We start from the raw sequence: 17,608 nt of genomic DNA on the forward strand, positions 1-17,608 counted from the left end.
ACGAGCCACAGGCAGTGGTATCCTTACCCTACTTTGGGGTTGCAGTTGAGGCTGCAGCATTTAGTAGATTCCATACGTAATCACCTTTGCGAAACAAAGGAAATCTTGTACATTGATCCTCACTGTACATTTCAGCAAATGTACTTCAACGCCAGCCAGGTCATTCCCTGTAGAATGTTCAACTGCAGCCAGTGTAGGAACGCTACAGAAATTGCCAATCACATCAGCTCCTGAGCTGTAAGTAGTTTCTGATCCCTTCAAGTAGAGCAGGTGGAATGTCCTTCATTCATTCTGTTTAATGTCCTATTCAGCCAGGCTGGATTGAGGACGTTGGTTAGAACGTCCAGTCTGCACTCATCCCGTTGAGTGTGTAAATGAATTTCAGACACCATTTTTGAACTTCAAATTGCTGCCTAGTATCTAAAAGGTGGACGCTGAACAGTCCACAATACTGCCGCCACACACCTGTGTAAATCTAGTTCTGCTGAAAAGTCACCTCAACCTGAAATGTTAACTCTGGCTAGGATTTTCTGGTTGGTCCCGTCTTTCCTGGGCCCGGAAATTCCTGCCCGAAGACAACAGACCTTTGGCTGGTCTGTCAAATTTTCCATCCCGCCCACGACGATTCCTACCGTGGGCGGAGCTGGAAAATCCCGGTCTCTGATTCTCTCCACAGTAGCTGCCTGACCTGATGAATATTTCCAGTGTTTTTGCTGTCATTTTGGATTTCCTGTATCTGCGGTATTTTGCTTTTGTTATAAATCTATTTTTTGAAACTGTGCTGGAGTTGCCATATTCGCCCCCAGGTTGCGTGGAATTACCTTTTCCAAGTGGCCTCTCACCTCTTCTCTTTGAAGGCAGGTCAGATCCTGGCTCTGAATTTATATTAGTGTTAGCGCTGCTGCCAAACAGAAACCGCTTCAGAGACACTGAAAAATGCAGCCAAATAATATTTTCACTCATTCCCCCAGCTGTTTTGCTAATGTAGAAGTGAGGATTTCAGTATGAAACCAAATTACTCCATTGCAACCTCATCGAGACCTCGTTCTACTGTTCTCTAGAAAATTGTTTTACTTCCCCTTTTCGATTTGGGTGGTCAGATAGTAATTGTCAGAATTGTTAATGTAGTGTTTGGGCTCCAGAAGGGAAGTGGCAATTATTGAATAGCTCACTACTTCGAGGAAGGAAATCTGCTTCACCAATCTGGTTGTTCAAGTATGCGATTCTAGCCCCGTCCTAACTGGTCGATTCTGAAGTGACTTTCGTAAGCTGCTTAGTTGTATGAACATTTGAATGGTGCTACAGAGAAATGTGTGCCCAACTAAGTTCACAAACATCATCCTTCTCCTACGTGACAAAATGTAAATAAATAACAGGCTCCACAATGGACCTCTTGCCTGTCAAAACCGATGTCAAAGGGGTATGTTATTATGCCAATCTTTCTTGCAGCAACACTTGACAGCATCCCACTCCCATCCTGGTGTGGTAATACTTGATTTGATTTATTATTGTCACATGTATTGGTATACAGTTAAAAGTATTGTTTCTTGCGCATTTACAGACAAAACATTCCGTACATAGTGTTACAGTCATGGCTAGGGTGTAGAGAAAGATCAAGTTGCAACGTAGGTCCGTTCAAAAGTCTGATGGCAGCAGGGAAGAAGCTGGTTTTGAGTCAGTTGGTACATGTCCTCAGACATTTGTATCTTTTTCCCCGATGGAAGAAGGTGGAAGAGAGAGTGTCTGGGGTGTGTGGGATTCTTAATTATGTTGGCTGCTTTTCCGAGGCAGTGGGAAGTGTAGACAGAGTCAATGGATGGGAGGCTGGTTTGTGTGATGAATGGGGCTTTGTTCACGACCCTTTATAGTTTATTGTGGTCTTGGACAGAGCAGGAGCCATACCAAGCTGTGATGCAACCAGAAAGAATAACTGATGGCAAAGCTCGAGTGGTAAACTCTTCAACCTGGCTCGAGACTAAAACCAAGACAACAACCATTTCTGTAATAAAATGACGGTATTCTGACGATGTACAAGTCTGTGCTCAATCTGAAGAATTACAATAGATAGTTGACATATTCTGCAAAGATTATGAGAGCATGGGACTTGCCCTAACTCCAGGAAGACTGAAATCCTCTGCCAACTCATGCAAAATGAATCCAATCTAATGCTTTCAACAGAGATGAATGGTGAATTGTTGGAAAATGTCCCTCACTTCCCATATCTTTAAAGGTATATATCCCAAAGAGGTGACATTGGTTTTGGTAATGTACCTGTTGACAATTTGCTAGCTGAACATATGATAAATTATGTCCTTGTGATGTCGAGAATCACGATACCTTACCTAACAGTAATCAGGTAGTGGTTCTCTCCATGTTTCTTGATGGTGCTGGTTTGGACAAACTATAGATGCCATATAAAGACCCACACTGTCATTGTCAGCTGTCCATCAATTCAAAGATAACATATACTCAGGACCGCGAGTTTCTGCCACAGATCTTCATGTGACTGAACAGGCCAATTCTGAACCAACAGGTCTTTGGGCACATGGAGCAGGTAGTGTGATCCAGAGTGAAGGATTTGCTTTCTTTTCTTCTCTGCTGCCACTCTGCCTCATTTTGAGCACTGTGGCTCATAGTGTAATGCAGCTTGGTGGACATACTGTTGCTGTTTTGTATGATTGATAGTATGCTTCCCCCTGTCATTTAATAGCAATGCTTCCAGTGGTTCATTTTGGCAGGTCAAATAGGATGGCGGAATATAATATTAATGGTAGGACTCTTGGCAGTGTGGAAGATCAGAAGGATCTTGGGGTCCGAGTTCATAGGATGCTCAAAGCAGCTGTGCAGGTTGAGGCTGTGGTTAAGAAACTGTACTGGCCTTCATCAATCGAGGAATTGAGTTTAGGAGTCGTGAGATAATGTTGCAGCTATATAGGACCCTGGTCAGACCCCATTTGGAGTACTGTGCTCAGTTCTGGTCGCCTCATTACAGGCAGGATGTGGAAGCCATAAAAAAGGGTGCAGAGGAGATTTACAAGGATATTGCCTGGGTTGGGGGGCATGCCTTCTGAGGATAGGTTGAGTGAGCTCGGCCTTTTCTCCTTGGAGAGATGACGGATGAGGGGTGACCTGATAGAGGTGTATAAGATGTTGAGAGGTATTGATAGAGTGGACAGTCAGAGGCTTTTTCCTAGGGCTGAAATGGTTGCTACAAGAGGACACAGGTTTAAGGTGCTGGGGAGTAGGTACCGAGGAGATGTCGGGGGTAAGTTTTTCACTCCGAGGTGGTGGGTGCGTAGAATGGGCTGCCAGCAACGGTGGTGGAGGCAGATTCGATAGGGTCTTTTAAGAGACTTTTGGGTAAGTACATGGAACGTAGTAAGATAGAGGGTTATAGGTAAGCCTAGTAATCGCTAAGGTAGGGACATGTTCGGCACAACTTTGTGGGCTGAAGGGCCTGTATTGTGCTGTAGTTTTTCTATGTTTCTATGTTTCCAGAGTTTCAGAAAGAGCTTCAGTGTGTCTTTGAAGCATTCTTTTTGTCCTCCCCGGAACGGTGGCCAGTTGAGAAAACAGGACTTAGTGGGGAAATGGTTTTCACCCATTCAGACAGTGTCCAATCCATCTAAGTTGATTTTCCAGGGGTTTTGCGTGGATATGGAACTGGTTTCAAGCAGCACATTAGCATTTGTTTGACAGACCCACTTTTGAATCCAGAGCTTGTAGCAGAGGCATTGCTGCTGAAATTTCTCTAGGGCTCTTGTGTGTCGCTGATGCGCAGTCCAAGCCTCACTGCGGGACAGGAGTGTAGTTGCATCAACAACTGCCTTGTACACTAGGACTTTTGTTAACTTGCAGAAGTCTTTGTTGTTACAAGCTCACTGCTATAGTTTGTAGAAGGCTGAGCTGGTGCAGAGTCTTGAATATGTTAAGCACTTCTAAGACCGCCACCATTTGATGAGGAGATCCAACACCAGATCAACTGCGCCAGCTCAGCCTTGTACAAACTATAGTAGTGAGTGTTTAACAACAAAGACCTCTACAAGTCAACAAAAGTCCTAGTGTGCAGAGCAATTATGAATCAAGTGGGAGGACAAAAGAGCAAACATAAGTGTTCTCCAAGACACAGATATGCCATGTGTAGAGGTCATAATAATCACACATGAACTAAGATGGACAGATCATGCCATCAGAACGCCAAACTCAAAACTGCCCAAACAATTACCTTTCCCTGAGCTATGCTAGGGAGCCTGATCTCACAGAAAGGCCAAGGAAAACATTTCAAAGGCAATCTCAAAGTCTGCATGAAGGTCTGCTGCATTAATGTCAATGCTCATCATTGAAGGGTCTTAAGATTATTTTCAATCGACGAGCAACTGTCGAGAGCGAGAGAGACAGACAGAAAGAAAGGGCAGCTCCTCATGCTAAGATTTACCACCACTTCTACTGGCTAACAAATGATGACATCACTGTGGGAGAGCCTGCAAGGCTAAGATAGGGTTCAAAAGCCATCTGCGCACCCCAGCTAACACCTCCGTTCCATACAGCTATCCACAGGGAAGAATCATCTTCAACTTAAAAAGTTGTAAAGTTTATTTATTAGTCACAAGTAGGCTTACATTTACACTGCAGTGAAGTTCCAGTGAAAATTCCCTAGTCGTCACACTGCATCACCTGTTTTGATACACTGAGGGAGAATTTAATATGGTCAATGCACCTAACCAGCATGTCTTTTGGACTGTGGGAGAAAACTGGAGCACCCGGAAGAAGCCCACGCAGACACGGGGAGAATGTGCAAACTCCACACACACAGTGACCTAAGCCGGGAATTGAATCCAGGTCCCTGGCGCTGTAAGGCAGCAGCGCTAGTCTCTGTGCACCCTGAGGTTTTGTCGATGTTGATGGTGAATTCTATGAACAGTTGCCACTCGAAGACGACCATCACTGCCTTCTCAAATAGGGATGGGCAGTAAAGTCAGCTAGCCTCAGCTAAATCATGTCAACAACTTGATTTAAGTTCCCTTTCTATGCCTTTTTAGCATTGACAAAGGGTCATCTGGACTCAAAACATCAGCTCTTTTCTCTCCTTAAAAATGCTGCCAGACCTGCTGAGATTTTCGAGCATTTTCTCTTTTGGTTACTTGGTTTAAGTGCCAAAATGTTAACTTATGTCCGAGGTCACGAATAACCTCTATCATGTTTCCATCCAACTCCCTCTCTCTCAAGAATCAATGTAATCACTTCGAAGTATCTGTTTAGAAATTCTATATTTCGACAAACATTATTGTATAATATCTCAGACCATTGATGTGTACTATTGAAGTAACATCAACTCAAGAGTTTGACTGGGAATAAAATAAGGGGAAAGAAAACAGTGTAAATCATTTTGATGGGTGCAGAGAATACAAGTTTCCTATTACCATGGTTATTGGAAAGCTGTTACTGCTCACTAGAGACAGCAACAAAGTGATTCGAGTTATGAAGAACTCTTTGGAAAAGAGGTTTCAAGGTGACCAATTGAAATTTACACGTTTTCAGGGAATTGACAAAATGACCCAGGCAAATTGACTTTCGCCATGAATAATTCAGAACCCAGAAAGAACACTCGGAAATTAGAAAGCCATTAGTGAGGTAGGAAGTCAGGCAGGTTCTTTTTTCATTAAATTACATGGTTGTGAATGAGAACAGGAAAGGTTTGTGACACAGTCCAGATCAGTGAATTCAGGAGACAACTGTGTTTTTGGATCGAGGTTTGGAGGGTGTGAATTGGTGGAGTTGACTGGCTTTCATCAATTACATTTTCCCATTCTGACTATCATAAGATTGAAAAAACTATAATCCCCCCTTGCTAGTCTCTATTCAATTGTCTAAGCACCCACTCCCCAAAGAACCTTCGAATATGGTATAATCTCTTTGATGTTTACCATATAGATAAATATCCCAAAAAGCAACAATTCAAAAGCTCCCTTTTAAAATATTCTTGAACAAAATGCCATTGTTTTGAAAAACAAATGGAAGTTTTAGTTTTGTTTTTGCTTTCTTTACAAATAATACAAAGCAATTCCTACTTATTGAATATTGATCTGCAAAAACATTGCATAGTTCACACTGGAGAACATGGTCACTTGCACCTTGCACCCTCCGTCTTCATGTTGGTTTCTCCCTTTCCCCTTTTTATCTCTTTATCCACTGGTGCTTCTTACTCCATGACAGCATTTTTCTTCTATTCTCTGTGCACCTTCTTCTCTTCCTGACTCTCATCGCCTCTCCTCGTCCTGGCTCACACATCGCCTCTCCTCCCCGCCCCTCACATCGCCTCTCCTCCCCGCCCCTCACATTGCGCCTCCTTGCCTCGCCTCGCCGCCCCCCCCCTCATTGTAATTGCTGCCCCCATGCATAAACATTGCTAAGTTAGAGGCTTCCTCTCACTAAACTGATTTCCCCTTTTCTCTTCACCTACCCTCTCTCCCTATAATGAGGAAAATACACCTCATTTACCAGATGGTGGGTGTTTATCCAGTTTATGATGCAGCTGTCATTATATTGCTACCTGCAACTGAGGTCTTTGTCACTTAGTGCTAAATGGGCGCTTTATAGCTATCCATTGTGCCTCCCCTACTATGTTATTCAATTTTGCACTTGGCTAAGTTTATTAGTTATGCATCAGCAATATTTAAATACAGTGCAGTAACATTATACTGGAGATCAGGTAGCTTAGGGATTACATTGTGTTTTTCAACACTGTGTAATGTCATTTTAGTTGGGATATCAAGCTCAACCTTAAAATGCAGAACTTCTGATATCGGATCTCTATACTTTGAAATTCTGAGGCCAGATAGTAACTGTCAGCAACCTATACTGCTACTCTTATCACATGCACTGAAGCTATCTGAATGGTCATAAATTAGGAGAAGGGTATGAGCAACGAGACCTGGGTGTCCTTATACACCAGTCGCTGAAGGTTAGCACGCAGGTGCAGCAGGCCGTGAAGAGGGCTAATAGTATGTTGGCCTTTATATCGAGAGGATTCAAGTACAGGAGCAGGGATGTCTTAATGCACTTATGCAGGTCTTGGTGAGGCCACACCTGGAGTATTATGTGCAGTTTTGGTCTCCTTATCTGAGGAAGGATGTTCTTGCTCTAGAGCAAGTGCAGAGAAGCTTTACCAGACTGATTTCTGGGATGGCAGCTCATAAGAGGTTGAGTCAGTTTGGAATTCATTGGAGTTCAGAAGAATGAGGGGGAATCTCCTAGAAACCAATAAAATTCTAACAGGGTAGATGCAAGAAGGATCTTCCCAATGGTTGAGGTGTCCAGAACCAGGGGTCACAGTCTGAGGATACAGAGTAAATGGTTTAGAACAGAGATGTGGAGAAATTGCTTCACCCAGGGAGTGGCCAAACAATGAAATTCGCTACCACAGAAAGTAGTTGAGGCCAAAACATTGAATGTTTTCAAGAGGCAGTTAGATATAGCTCTTAAAGTGAAGGAGATCAAGGGAAAGGGAGGGGAAGGCAGGATCAGGATATTGAGTTGGATGATCAGCCATAATCATAATGAATGGCAGGGCAGGCTCAAAGGACCACCTGCTCCTATTTTCTATGTTTCTACCTTCTATGTTCCAACTTGCTTAGCAGAATAATTAACCAGGAAAAATTAGAATTAAGAAGAGTTCTAATTCCTGGGTAACTATACTACTGATCTCCCCAACTCATCACTGCCCCCCCCCCCCACATCCCCACCGATCACCAAACTAACCCACCTCCACTCCCACTACCCCTAACTAAACCCCCCACCTGCAACCACCCAACTAAAATCCCCAACCCGATTAGCTCCAATGCTAGAAAAGTAAAAAGGAATGGAGGCAATCCACTGGTCATTGCCACTCCACAGAACATTTAGACTATTATTTTTATTTGACCCCAAATCCTTACTAAATCTAATAAATTACGTAACTTTGACAATAGGAATACCACTGTGTTTCACGGAGTATATTTCACAGTATGGGCAATTTTGTTTTTATTATTTTTCTTTGGGATATGAGTGTCGCTGGCAAAGCCAGCATTTATTGCCCATCTTTTAATTGCCCTTGCACTGAGTGGCTTGCTGGGCCATTTCAGAGAGCAGTTAAGAGCCACCTCGTTGTTGTGGATCTGAAGTCACATCTAAGCCAGATCAGGAAAGGACAGCAGACAGCTAAAATGAATGAATCTGAATGAACCCAGCAGGTTTTTATAACAATTGATAGTTTCATGGTCACCATTACTAAGACTAGCTTTCAATTCCAGATTTATTAGTTAATTGAATTTAAATTTCACCAACTGCTATGGTGGGATTTGAACCCAAGCCTCAAATCGTTAACTTGGGCTGTTGGATTAGCAGTGCAGCGACATTCACACTATGCCACCGGTTTGTACATAGGTTCCATGCTGCCTCATGCACTCCTCCAGTTGGAATAGACTGGTTCATGGATGTTCTTTTATATCTGCTTATCGGTTGTTAATTGGCCAGAACATTAAAAAGCATAACCACTGCATGTTAACCCTAACTCTCATTTGGTGATATCGGCAGTGTCTCACTACTTCTACGTATTATTCACACATCAACATCTGTTCATTGTTTAGTATTGCAGGTCCTCAAATATTTAAGTGTATTTTGTATTTCTACTGATATCCTTATCATTTTAATTTTCTTTTTAATAATTAAAACCATCTCACCTAGGCCTAACCAAAATCTCCATTTTTTTTTTAAATCCTAGGATGCAGTGAGGCAAGGAGAGATTTGCAGAAAATAACAGTACTAAATCTAAAATCCATATTATTTTCTGCAAATCCCCCTCTGCCTCACTACATCCTCGGATCTCAATGCTTGAGCAGCTGAGGAAAGGCAAGCAATCCTGCCACACTTCCGAGTGTTGCTTACATGTTGGTACTCCCATCCTTTTGAGTTAATCTCTTGTTTCCTGTCTAACCAACTTTTCAGTGTTTCTGAAACCCTCATTTGCCTACAATTGTAATCTATCTCGGCTCTTAAGAGTAAAATTATTTTGCTCTACGATTACAAAGAACAAAGAACAATACAGCACAGGAACAGGCCCTTCGGCCCTCCAAGCCCGTGCCGCTCCCTGGTCCAAACTAGACCATTCTTTTGTATCCCTCCATTCCCACTCCGTTCATATGGCTATCTAGATAAGTTTTAAACGTTCCCAGTGTGTCCGCCTCCACCACCTTGCCTGGCAGCGCATTCCAGGCCCCCACCACCCTCTGTGTAAAATATGTCCTTCTGATATCCGTGTTAAACCTCCCCTTCACCTTGAACCTATGACCTCTCGTGAACGTCACCACCAACCTGGGGAAAAGCTTCCCACCGTTCACCCTATCTATGCCTTTCATAATTTTATACACCTCTATTAAGTCTCCCCTCAACCTCCGTCTTTCCAGGGAGAACAACCCCAGTTTACCCAATCTCTTCTCATAACTAAGCCCCTCCATACCAGGCAACATCCTGGTAAACCTCCTCTGTACTCTCTCCAAAGCCTCCACGTCCTTCTGGTAGTATGGCGACCAGAACTGGATGCAGTATTCCAAATACATTCCAAATTACATGCTGTACTTTTAGCTCTGAGACTTCTAAAACTTGTAATACTAAAGCTTGGGAGCTCTAACCCTTAATTTGCAGTCTGTGAAGTTGTGTTTACAACTGTTGTAGGATTCATTGATGGTGACGCAATAGATCCTTTCAGGCAGCTAGGATTAAAATTGGATTTCTTTTTGACATTTTGCATAAATCTACTTAATTATCCTATTGTCAGAACAATAGCAGGGTTCTAATTAGTGAACCACAGCTGGTGTCACATCAGGAATATCAAAGATGCAGTTTTCATTTTTTGCAGCAAACCCTGTTCCACCTTTCCAGTCTCCCCAGCCGCTGAAACTGATCCAGATTGTGCAAAACCTTCATGTTCTTTTTGAACCCAGATCTGAGCATTGACTCTGTCACCAAACAACTTGCAGGATTGCTTACCTTTCCTCAGCTGCTCAAGCATTGAGACCCTTATCCATTTTCTCACCTTGCAGATCAGCTGCGTCCCTCTCTGCACCCTGCATATCCTCCTCTCCGGACTCTCATCATCCACCTTCCAAAAGCTTGTTTAAAACCCACTTGTACTAAGTTCTGCTCATAACAACGCTCCTGCCTGCGCCGACTTGCCCTGGTTCCCGTGCTGTACTAAATCTAAAATCCATATTTTCTGCAAATCCCTCTCTGCCTCACTACATCCTGTTTCTGCAACCCTCTCGAGCCTTATTTCTCGTTCCACACTCTTCAGTCCTCTTATTTCAGCCCTTGCATGCATTGTCTCGTAACATCTTGTAAATCTTTTCAGATATTGGGCCTGCCTCGGGGATTCTCAGCTGTTCCAGCTCTATCATTTGTTTCTTGAAAAATCTTTTCAACATTTATCTTTTCCACCAGGTTTTTAGTTTGCCATCCTAAAGTTTTCCTCCATGGCTCCGTGTCCATTCCTGTATCCTTTTCCATTTAGAACCATAGAAAAGTTACAGCACAGAAGGTGGCCGTTCGGCCCATCTTGTCCATGCCAGCCAGTCCATTTGGGACACTTTGTTTATATTAAGGATCCTTCAGTAATGTATGTCGTCATAGACAATTACAGCTCGTTGTCGTGCTTATTCATTGATTGTAGTTGACTATTGTTTCTCTAGCTGCCATAAAGAAGCAACACTGTATCTACTGGCACCATCTGAATACAAATAAATTGAATTTTGAAGGGATAATACTTACTGGTTTGAGCAGCACTCGAACACCATTTTTAGCAAATCTTGATATTGGTGGGGGAGGGAGGGGAAGAGAAAGAGAAACGTTGTCAATTTTTACCAAATGATGTGTTTAAGATGGTGACCCCACGTTGCTGAATCACTTCTCTGTCCAATATGACTTTGGTGCGATGCAATGCAATTAGGGTTTTCTTTCTGTCGCCGCGGTGTCCTAATCCGAAGGCATTTAAAATGCAGTAACAACATGCAAACTGCTAGAAATGAACTAATCCATTTAACAGAGAAGACAGATTTGTATTTTGGTTCTTGACTCTCCTTACTACTTTAAGATAAGAAAGCTTTTAAAATATGTTTAACACTTTTTTAAATTGGGGGAAAATAGACATTTCAATCACACATGCAAATGAATGGATTGAATAGCAAGTGGACGGAAGCAATTGCCATACCCTCATGTCTGCTCGGGGATTACAAAATTTTAGAAACCATTTTATTTTATAAAGGACACTATTTAACTTTTAAAATGGATCCAGGAGTTACCTGCCCTTTTTGCAACTGCAATGTTTGTCAAGCTTCGAGAAAGTTGCAAATGGATTACAAATAAGAGGTGCCAAGGCAACCCCTCTGTGGAATGTCATACCTGCCATTGTCCAGGGCTATTCAAAGAACACTGAAAGAATGAACTCAGGTTTGAAAAGCATTTGGGAATCCAAATTGTAAATTAGATTATCACCCGCTTAATACGCAATATGATTCGGCATTTTCCTGGGGGGGGGGGGGGCGGCGGCAATGATACAGTGGCCATCTTTGCTTGCCTACCAAGAATCTAGCAGCCTACAATCAGAGACATCTTGTAACGTTGGAGGAGTAGACAAGAGCTTTAACTTGGGGTGAGAGGGAGAGACACCTAGAAAAAGCCCATGGTCTGCTGTAACTGGGCAGTCACACCTGCAATACTGTAAAATCAAAATAAGAAACCCCTCCCTTCCCTGTTCCATCTCGTAACAACTAACTGTGAAAGCAACCTGTGCCAATTCCTGGCCTTCACTTCAGACAATGCAACATTTCAGTTTCAAAAGACCAAACCCACATCAAACAATGAAAGACTAAACTTGATTCGGATTTTTATAAGTATTGTTTTATCTTCATCTGTATTTAGTCTTTGTGTGTATTTGTGTGTGCAAGTGGTATTGTGTTTCCTTAAGTAACCTCCAGAGCAAGAGGGTAGAACTAATTAACCTGTTCTTGTCACGTACAAAAGGCTTTGTTGCTGAGTTATTTGAAATCGACTCGCTCACCTAAAGGGTTAGAAATGCACATCCACATACAAATATAATGATCATGGGCAACTTGGAGGATACATCACTGTACAAACACAATCAAAAGATTGAAAAGGACAAAATAACATAAGAGCAGCCGAAGTGGTAAAAGGGAGCAGTAAGTACCTACATGAGAAAGCAAAAAGAATCCTGCCAGTGCAGAAGTTGACAGTTTAGAAAAATAGTGAATGTTAAAAAGGCAGATTGGGTCCAACTAAAGGTAAAATGGACCAAATGTACTATGTGGGTAACACAACATTTATTGCCCATTCCTAGTTGCCCTTGAACATTTTAGAGGGCAATTAAGAATCAACCACGTTACTGAGGATCTGGACTCACATGAAGGCCAGACCAGAAAAGGATGGCAGATTTGCTTCCCTCAAGGACATTCGTGAACCAGGTGGGTTTTTACAAACAACCGATGATAATTTCATGGCCACCATTACAGAAGCTGACTTTTCAATTCCAGGTTTTATTAATTGAATTTATACTCCACCAGCTGCCGTGGAAGGATTTGAACCCGTGCCCTCGGTGCATCAGCCTAAGCCTCTGGATTACTAGTTCAGTGATTTATCCAGTACACCACTGTCTCCCCTGTTGCAAGGAGTAGTAAGTGTGAGCATAAGGAAAGCTTTAGAACCAGAAAAGGATAATGAAAAGACTAGTGGAGACAGAAAATGGAACATGAGAGTAAACTAATAAATAATGTAAAAACACCATTGTGGGAGCTTCTACCACTATTAAAAAGAAGAGGTCCTTTAGAGATTACGACAGGGGAAATTATAATGAAGATAAGGAAATGGAAGACATGTTGAACAAGTATTTTGTACCTCCAGTGGGAGTCTCAAAAATGTACGAGAAATAATGGAAAACCAAGAGTCTATTGAGAATGAGGGATTTAAAGTCCCTTATTGGAGGGAAAGACTTAGTGGTATTGCCACTGGACTACTAATCCAGAGACCCAGGACAAGATCAGGGGACCCGAGCTCAAATCTCAACACAACAGATGGCGAAATATGAATTCAATAAAAAAAAGTCTGATGATGACCATGAAACCCATCAAATGTCCTTCAGGGAAGGAAATTGGCCGTCCTTACCTGGTCTGGCCTACATGTGACTCCCAGACACACAGCAATGTTGTTGACTCTTAAATGTCCTCTGAAATGGAGGGCAGTTAGGAATGGGCAATAACTGCTGGCCCAGCCAGTGACGGCCACATCACCTGAGCGAATTTTTAAAAATTGGTTGATTTGAGAAAAGAAAAAGTACTGGAAAAATTAGTGAGACTAAAAGTTGACAAATTCCATTGACTTGAGCAATATCCTAGGATTTAAAAAGTGGTGGCTATAGAGATGGGTGTGTTCATTGCTTGTAATCTTCCAACGTTCCTCAAATTCGGGAATGGCTCAGTGCATCGGAATGTAGCAAATGTGACACCGCTATTCAAGAAGAGAGAGAGAAAACCAGGAACTACAGTCACTCATGGAGAAAATGCTGGTTTTGTTATTAAGGAAGTGATGATAGATGACTCAAAATCATAATTAGACAAAGTCAGCATCCTTTTATTAAAGTGCAATTGTGTTTGACAAAATTTAAGGGTTTTTTTCAGGGTATGATTAGCAGAATAGATAAAAGGAAACCAGTGAATATTTGGATTTTCAAAAGGCAGAATTCAAAAATAGTGAGGTTATGTTAAAGTGTATGGGACCTTGGTCTGGCCACACTAGTGTGCACAGTTCTGATCTCCATACTATGAGAAAAGCTTATAAGCACTGGAGAAAGTGCAAGAAAAGAAGATTTGCAAGGATGATACCAGAACTGTGAGATTACAGCTGCCAGGATAGATCAAAAATGTTGGGGCTTTTTTCTTTAGAAAAGAGAAGGCTTCAGAGGAAATCTGATAAAGGCTTTCAAAATCATGAACAGGGTAAATGTGAAGAGACTATTTCCGAGGGGCCAACAATACAAGATGGTTATGAATAAATCCCAAAAGGAAATGAGAAGAAGTTTCTTTATTCAGTGAGTGGTTAGAATGTGGCACCTGCCACCACAAAGTGATTGAGGCAAACATCTTGGATATTTTCAAAAGGAAACTAGATAAGTATGTGAGAGATAAGGGAATAGGAAGAGAAGCTGAATGGCTGCGATGAAGTAGTCAGATGGACTTGCATATAGGCAACAATATAAACAGCAGCGCAGATTAGCTGGACTGAAAGGTCGTTTCTGTACTGTATACACAATTACATAGAATATATAATTTAACAAGAGAAAATCATTAGATTCCAGGGAAGGAACTAGATGAGTGTGACAGGAACAATTGTAATAATGGTCTGCTGGGACAATCTGAATTGTGTATCTGCAGAAGAGATAGAAATGGAGCTGTGTGCAATAAAGGAATTGAGATGGGGAAGTACAGATAAGATTACTGATAATCTAGGAAATGGTTTCTTTTTCGATACTGGGATCATGGTTGGGGGAGACGGGAGACAGAATCAAGAAATTTGCATTCAACATCATCCAGACCTTTTGCTCTGACCGTACCCTTTCCAGATGATGCAATAAGCGCATATTGACTGACACATGGTATAAAGAACTGGGGTCTATGTCAGGTTTAGAGAAGTTTAAGCATAAGTGGAAAGTAGAAATAAACTGAAAATGCTTATTTGGATCACAGAATGATGGATGTTTGGGATTATCTAGCAAAGGAATAAAAGCAAAAGCAATGAAATCAGCCAAAATATATTTCAGTGTCACGATGGAAATAATGTGCAAGAAGAATGATTTAACATTTGACATTTCTTGCTTTTCCTTCTGCTCTCAAACACTTGGGGTCTGTCTTCTTAACAGTAATGTTGGACTCAAAGATACAGATCTTCTGAACAAGAATTTTCATTTTTGCTGTCATATTGTAGAATATTGAAATTTGCTTTGAAATTTAAAATAAAATCAGATTTTTTCCTAACATAAGATTGAAAATCTTAATCGCGATGTGATTGATATACTTCTAGAAAGAATTGTCCTTTTTTTGCAGATCAATGAGTTAAGTCATGTCCAAATTCCAGTTATGTTGATGCCAGATGACTTCAAAGCCTATAGCAAGATAAAAGTGGATAACCACCTTTTCAATAAGTAAGTTTGTTGCTTTGCATTGCTTTTAAATAACTTTTAATTAAGTTGGAAAGTTATTTTTGTGTTAAGTGCAGTGGAATGTGCAGTGGTTTGGATTAGCACTGCTGCCTCCCAGTGGGGTTGATTCCTGGCTTGGGTCACTGTCTGTGCAGAGTCTACGTGTTCTCGCCGTGTCTGCTTGGATTTCCTCCGGTTTCCTCCCACAGTCCGAAAGATGTACTGGTTAGGGGAGTTGGCCATGCTAAATTCTCCCTCAGTGTACCCAAACAGGGTACTGGAGTGTGGCGACTTGGGGATTTTCACAGTAACTTCATTGCAGTGTTAATGTAAGCCTACTTGTGGCTAATAAATAAATTTAAAGTAAACTCTTGCTTACAGCCTTGCATGGTAGTGCTTCCACACACACCATGCTGTCGACAGTTCTCACTTGTAGAGGAGAAACTGATTGCACCCCTACTTACCATGGGTTCCTAATAGCTTGAGTTTACAATCAGAAGTGTAAATATGTATTATGGCAGAAAGTGATACAGAACATTACTTGGAGAAAAGAATTTCATTTGCTTGCATTTTTAACAATTCATATGATTTGTGGGATGCATTGAATAATCCGACAATACAATTTGACTGTTTTTGTTTGTGAATTCCTGATTGGAATGTTGCACTTTTGCCATACATTTTTCTGCTTAGATTTAGACTTTTAATTCCCAGATTCATGCATATAGAACCATAGAAAACTACAGCTCAGAAACAGGCCCTTTGGCCCTTCTTGTCTGTGCCGAACCATTTTATGCCTAGTCCCACTGACCTGCACTTGGACCATATCCCTCCACACCCCTCTCATCCATGAACCCATCCAAGTTTTTCTCAAATGTTAAAAGTGACCCCGCATTTTACCACTTTATCCGGCAGCTCATTCCACACTCCCACCACTCTCTGCGTGAAGAAGCCCCCCCTAATATTCCCTTTAAACTTTTCTCCTTTCACCCTTAACCCATGCCCTCTGGGTTTTTTTCTCCCCTAGCCTCAGCGGAAAAAGCCTGCTTGCATTCACTCTATCTATACCCATCAAAATCTTATACACCTCTATCAAATCTCCCCTCAATCTTCTACGCTCCAGGGAATAAAGTCCCAACCTATTCAATCTCTCTCTGTAACTCAGCTTCTCAAGTCCCGGCAACATCCTTGTGAACCTTCTCTGCACTCTTTCAATCTTATTTACATCCTTCCTGTAACTAGGTGACCAAAACTGTACACAATACTCCAAATTCGGCCTCACCAATGCCTTATATAACCTTACCATAACACTCCAACTTTTATACTTGATACTCCGATTTATAAAGGCCAATGTACCAAAGGCACTCTTTACGACCCTATCCACCTGTGACGTCACTTTTAGGGAACTCTGTACCTGTATTCCCAGATCCCTCTGTTCAACTGCACTCTTCAGAGTCCTACCATTTACCCTGTACGTTCTTCTTTGGTTTGTCCTTCCAAAGTGCAATATCTCACACTTGTCTGCGTTAAAATATCTTTTCTTTTTCCTGAAGTTTTTCTTAATGTTGCGTTTGGTAGAGGGAGTGCTGTACTATCAAAGGTGACATCCTTTGGGCAAGACCATAAACCAAATCCCATTGGTCTAAGTCTACCTGAGAGGGTCACTCGGCTTTAAGAGAGATGTTTGCATTTATACATCACACTTCACAGAAACACTCAATGATTTCTGTTCAGTTCATCAACTTGTTGAGAAAGTTTCAACCATTAGATAACTCTGGGTTATTTGTTATGTCAGATCATTGGCTTACTGATAGTTTATTCAGAAACTATTGATGAATCTTGGTAATTTGAAATCAACTGTCTTCTCTTTCAACCCCACAAAACTAATGTCCCTCAAAAAGAGATTCATCATATGCAACGGACTAGATTATCTGTAGATTGGGGGTTTAGAAGATTGGGGGGTTTTGAGAGGGTAGAGGAAGTGAGATTATTATTCTCTAAATGCGCATTTTAAATTTACGGCATTGAGGGGTCAGATGTCCATGTAGTTGAGAGAGGTCAGAGGGAATAGGTAGGTGCAGGATAAGATGTAAGCAGTAGAGATTTGAAGGAGCTGATGTTCACAGCAGGAGGAGGATGAGATGCCAACTTGACAATAAGATGAGGCAACAAAAGAAACCCTGGGTATAGCTGCCAGAATTAGACTAAGGCTGAACTCGGGAAAAGTACTGTTGATATGTTGCACAGAGAACTTGACAGTACTTCCTGAAAAGCTACAAATTTTCACCGTTAACCTGAGAATATTTATTGTGAATATCATCATGTTAAAAGACAGATGGATGGTGTAGTTAATTCCTTGTACCATGCAATCCTCCA

At 41.7% G+C, this 17,608-nt stretch overlaps 1 protein-coding gene across 1 annotated transcript in view; it reads left to right on the forward strand.

The window, feature by feature from the left end:
- Window positions 1-17,608, forward strand: part of pip4k2aa (phosphatidylinositol-5-phosphate 4-kinase, type II, alpha a) — a 194,283-nt gene that overhangs the window by 81,850 nt on the left and 94,825 nt on the right. Inside the window, exon 2 of the mRNA XM_078234551.1 lies at window positions 15,141-15,238. Within this exon, the coding sequence (XP_078090677.1) occupies window positions 15,141-15,238 (98 nt within the window). The remainder of the gene's footprint in view (window positions 1-15,140; window positions 15,239-17,608) is intronic.

This window comes from Mustelus asterias, chromosome 2 (assembly GCF_964213995.1).
Source record: "Mustelus asterias chromosome 2, sMusAst1.hap1.1, whole genome shotgun sequence".
NCBI classification, from domain to species: Eukaryota; Metazoa; Chordata; class Chondrichthyes; order Carcharhiniformes; family Triakidae; genus Mustelus; species Mustelus asterias.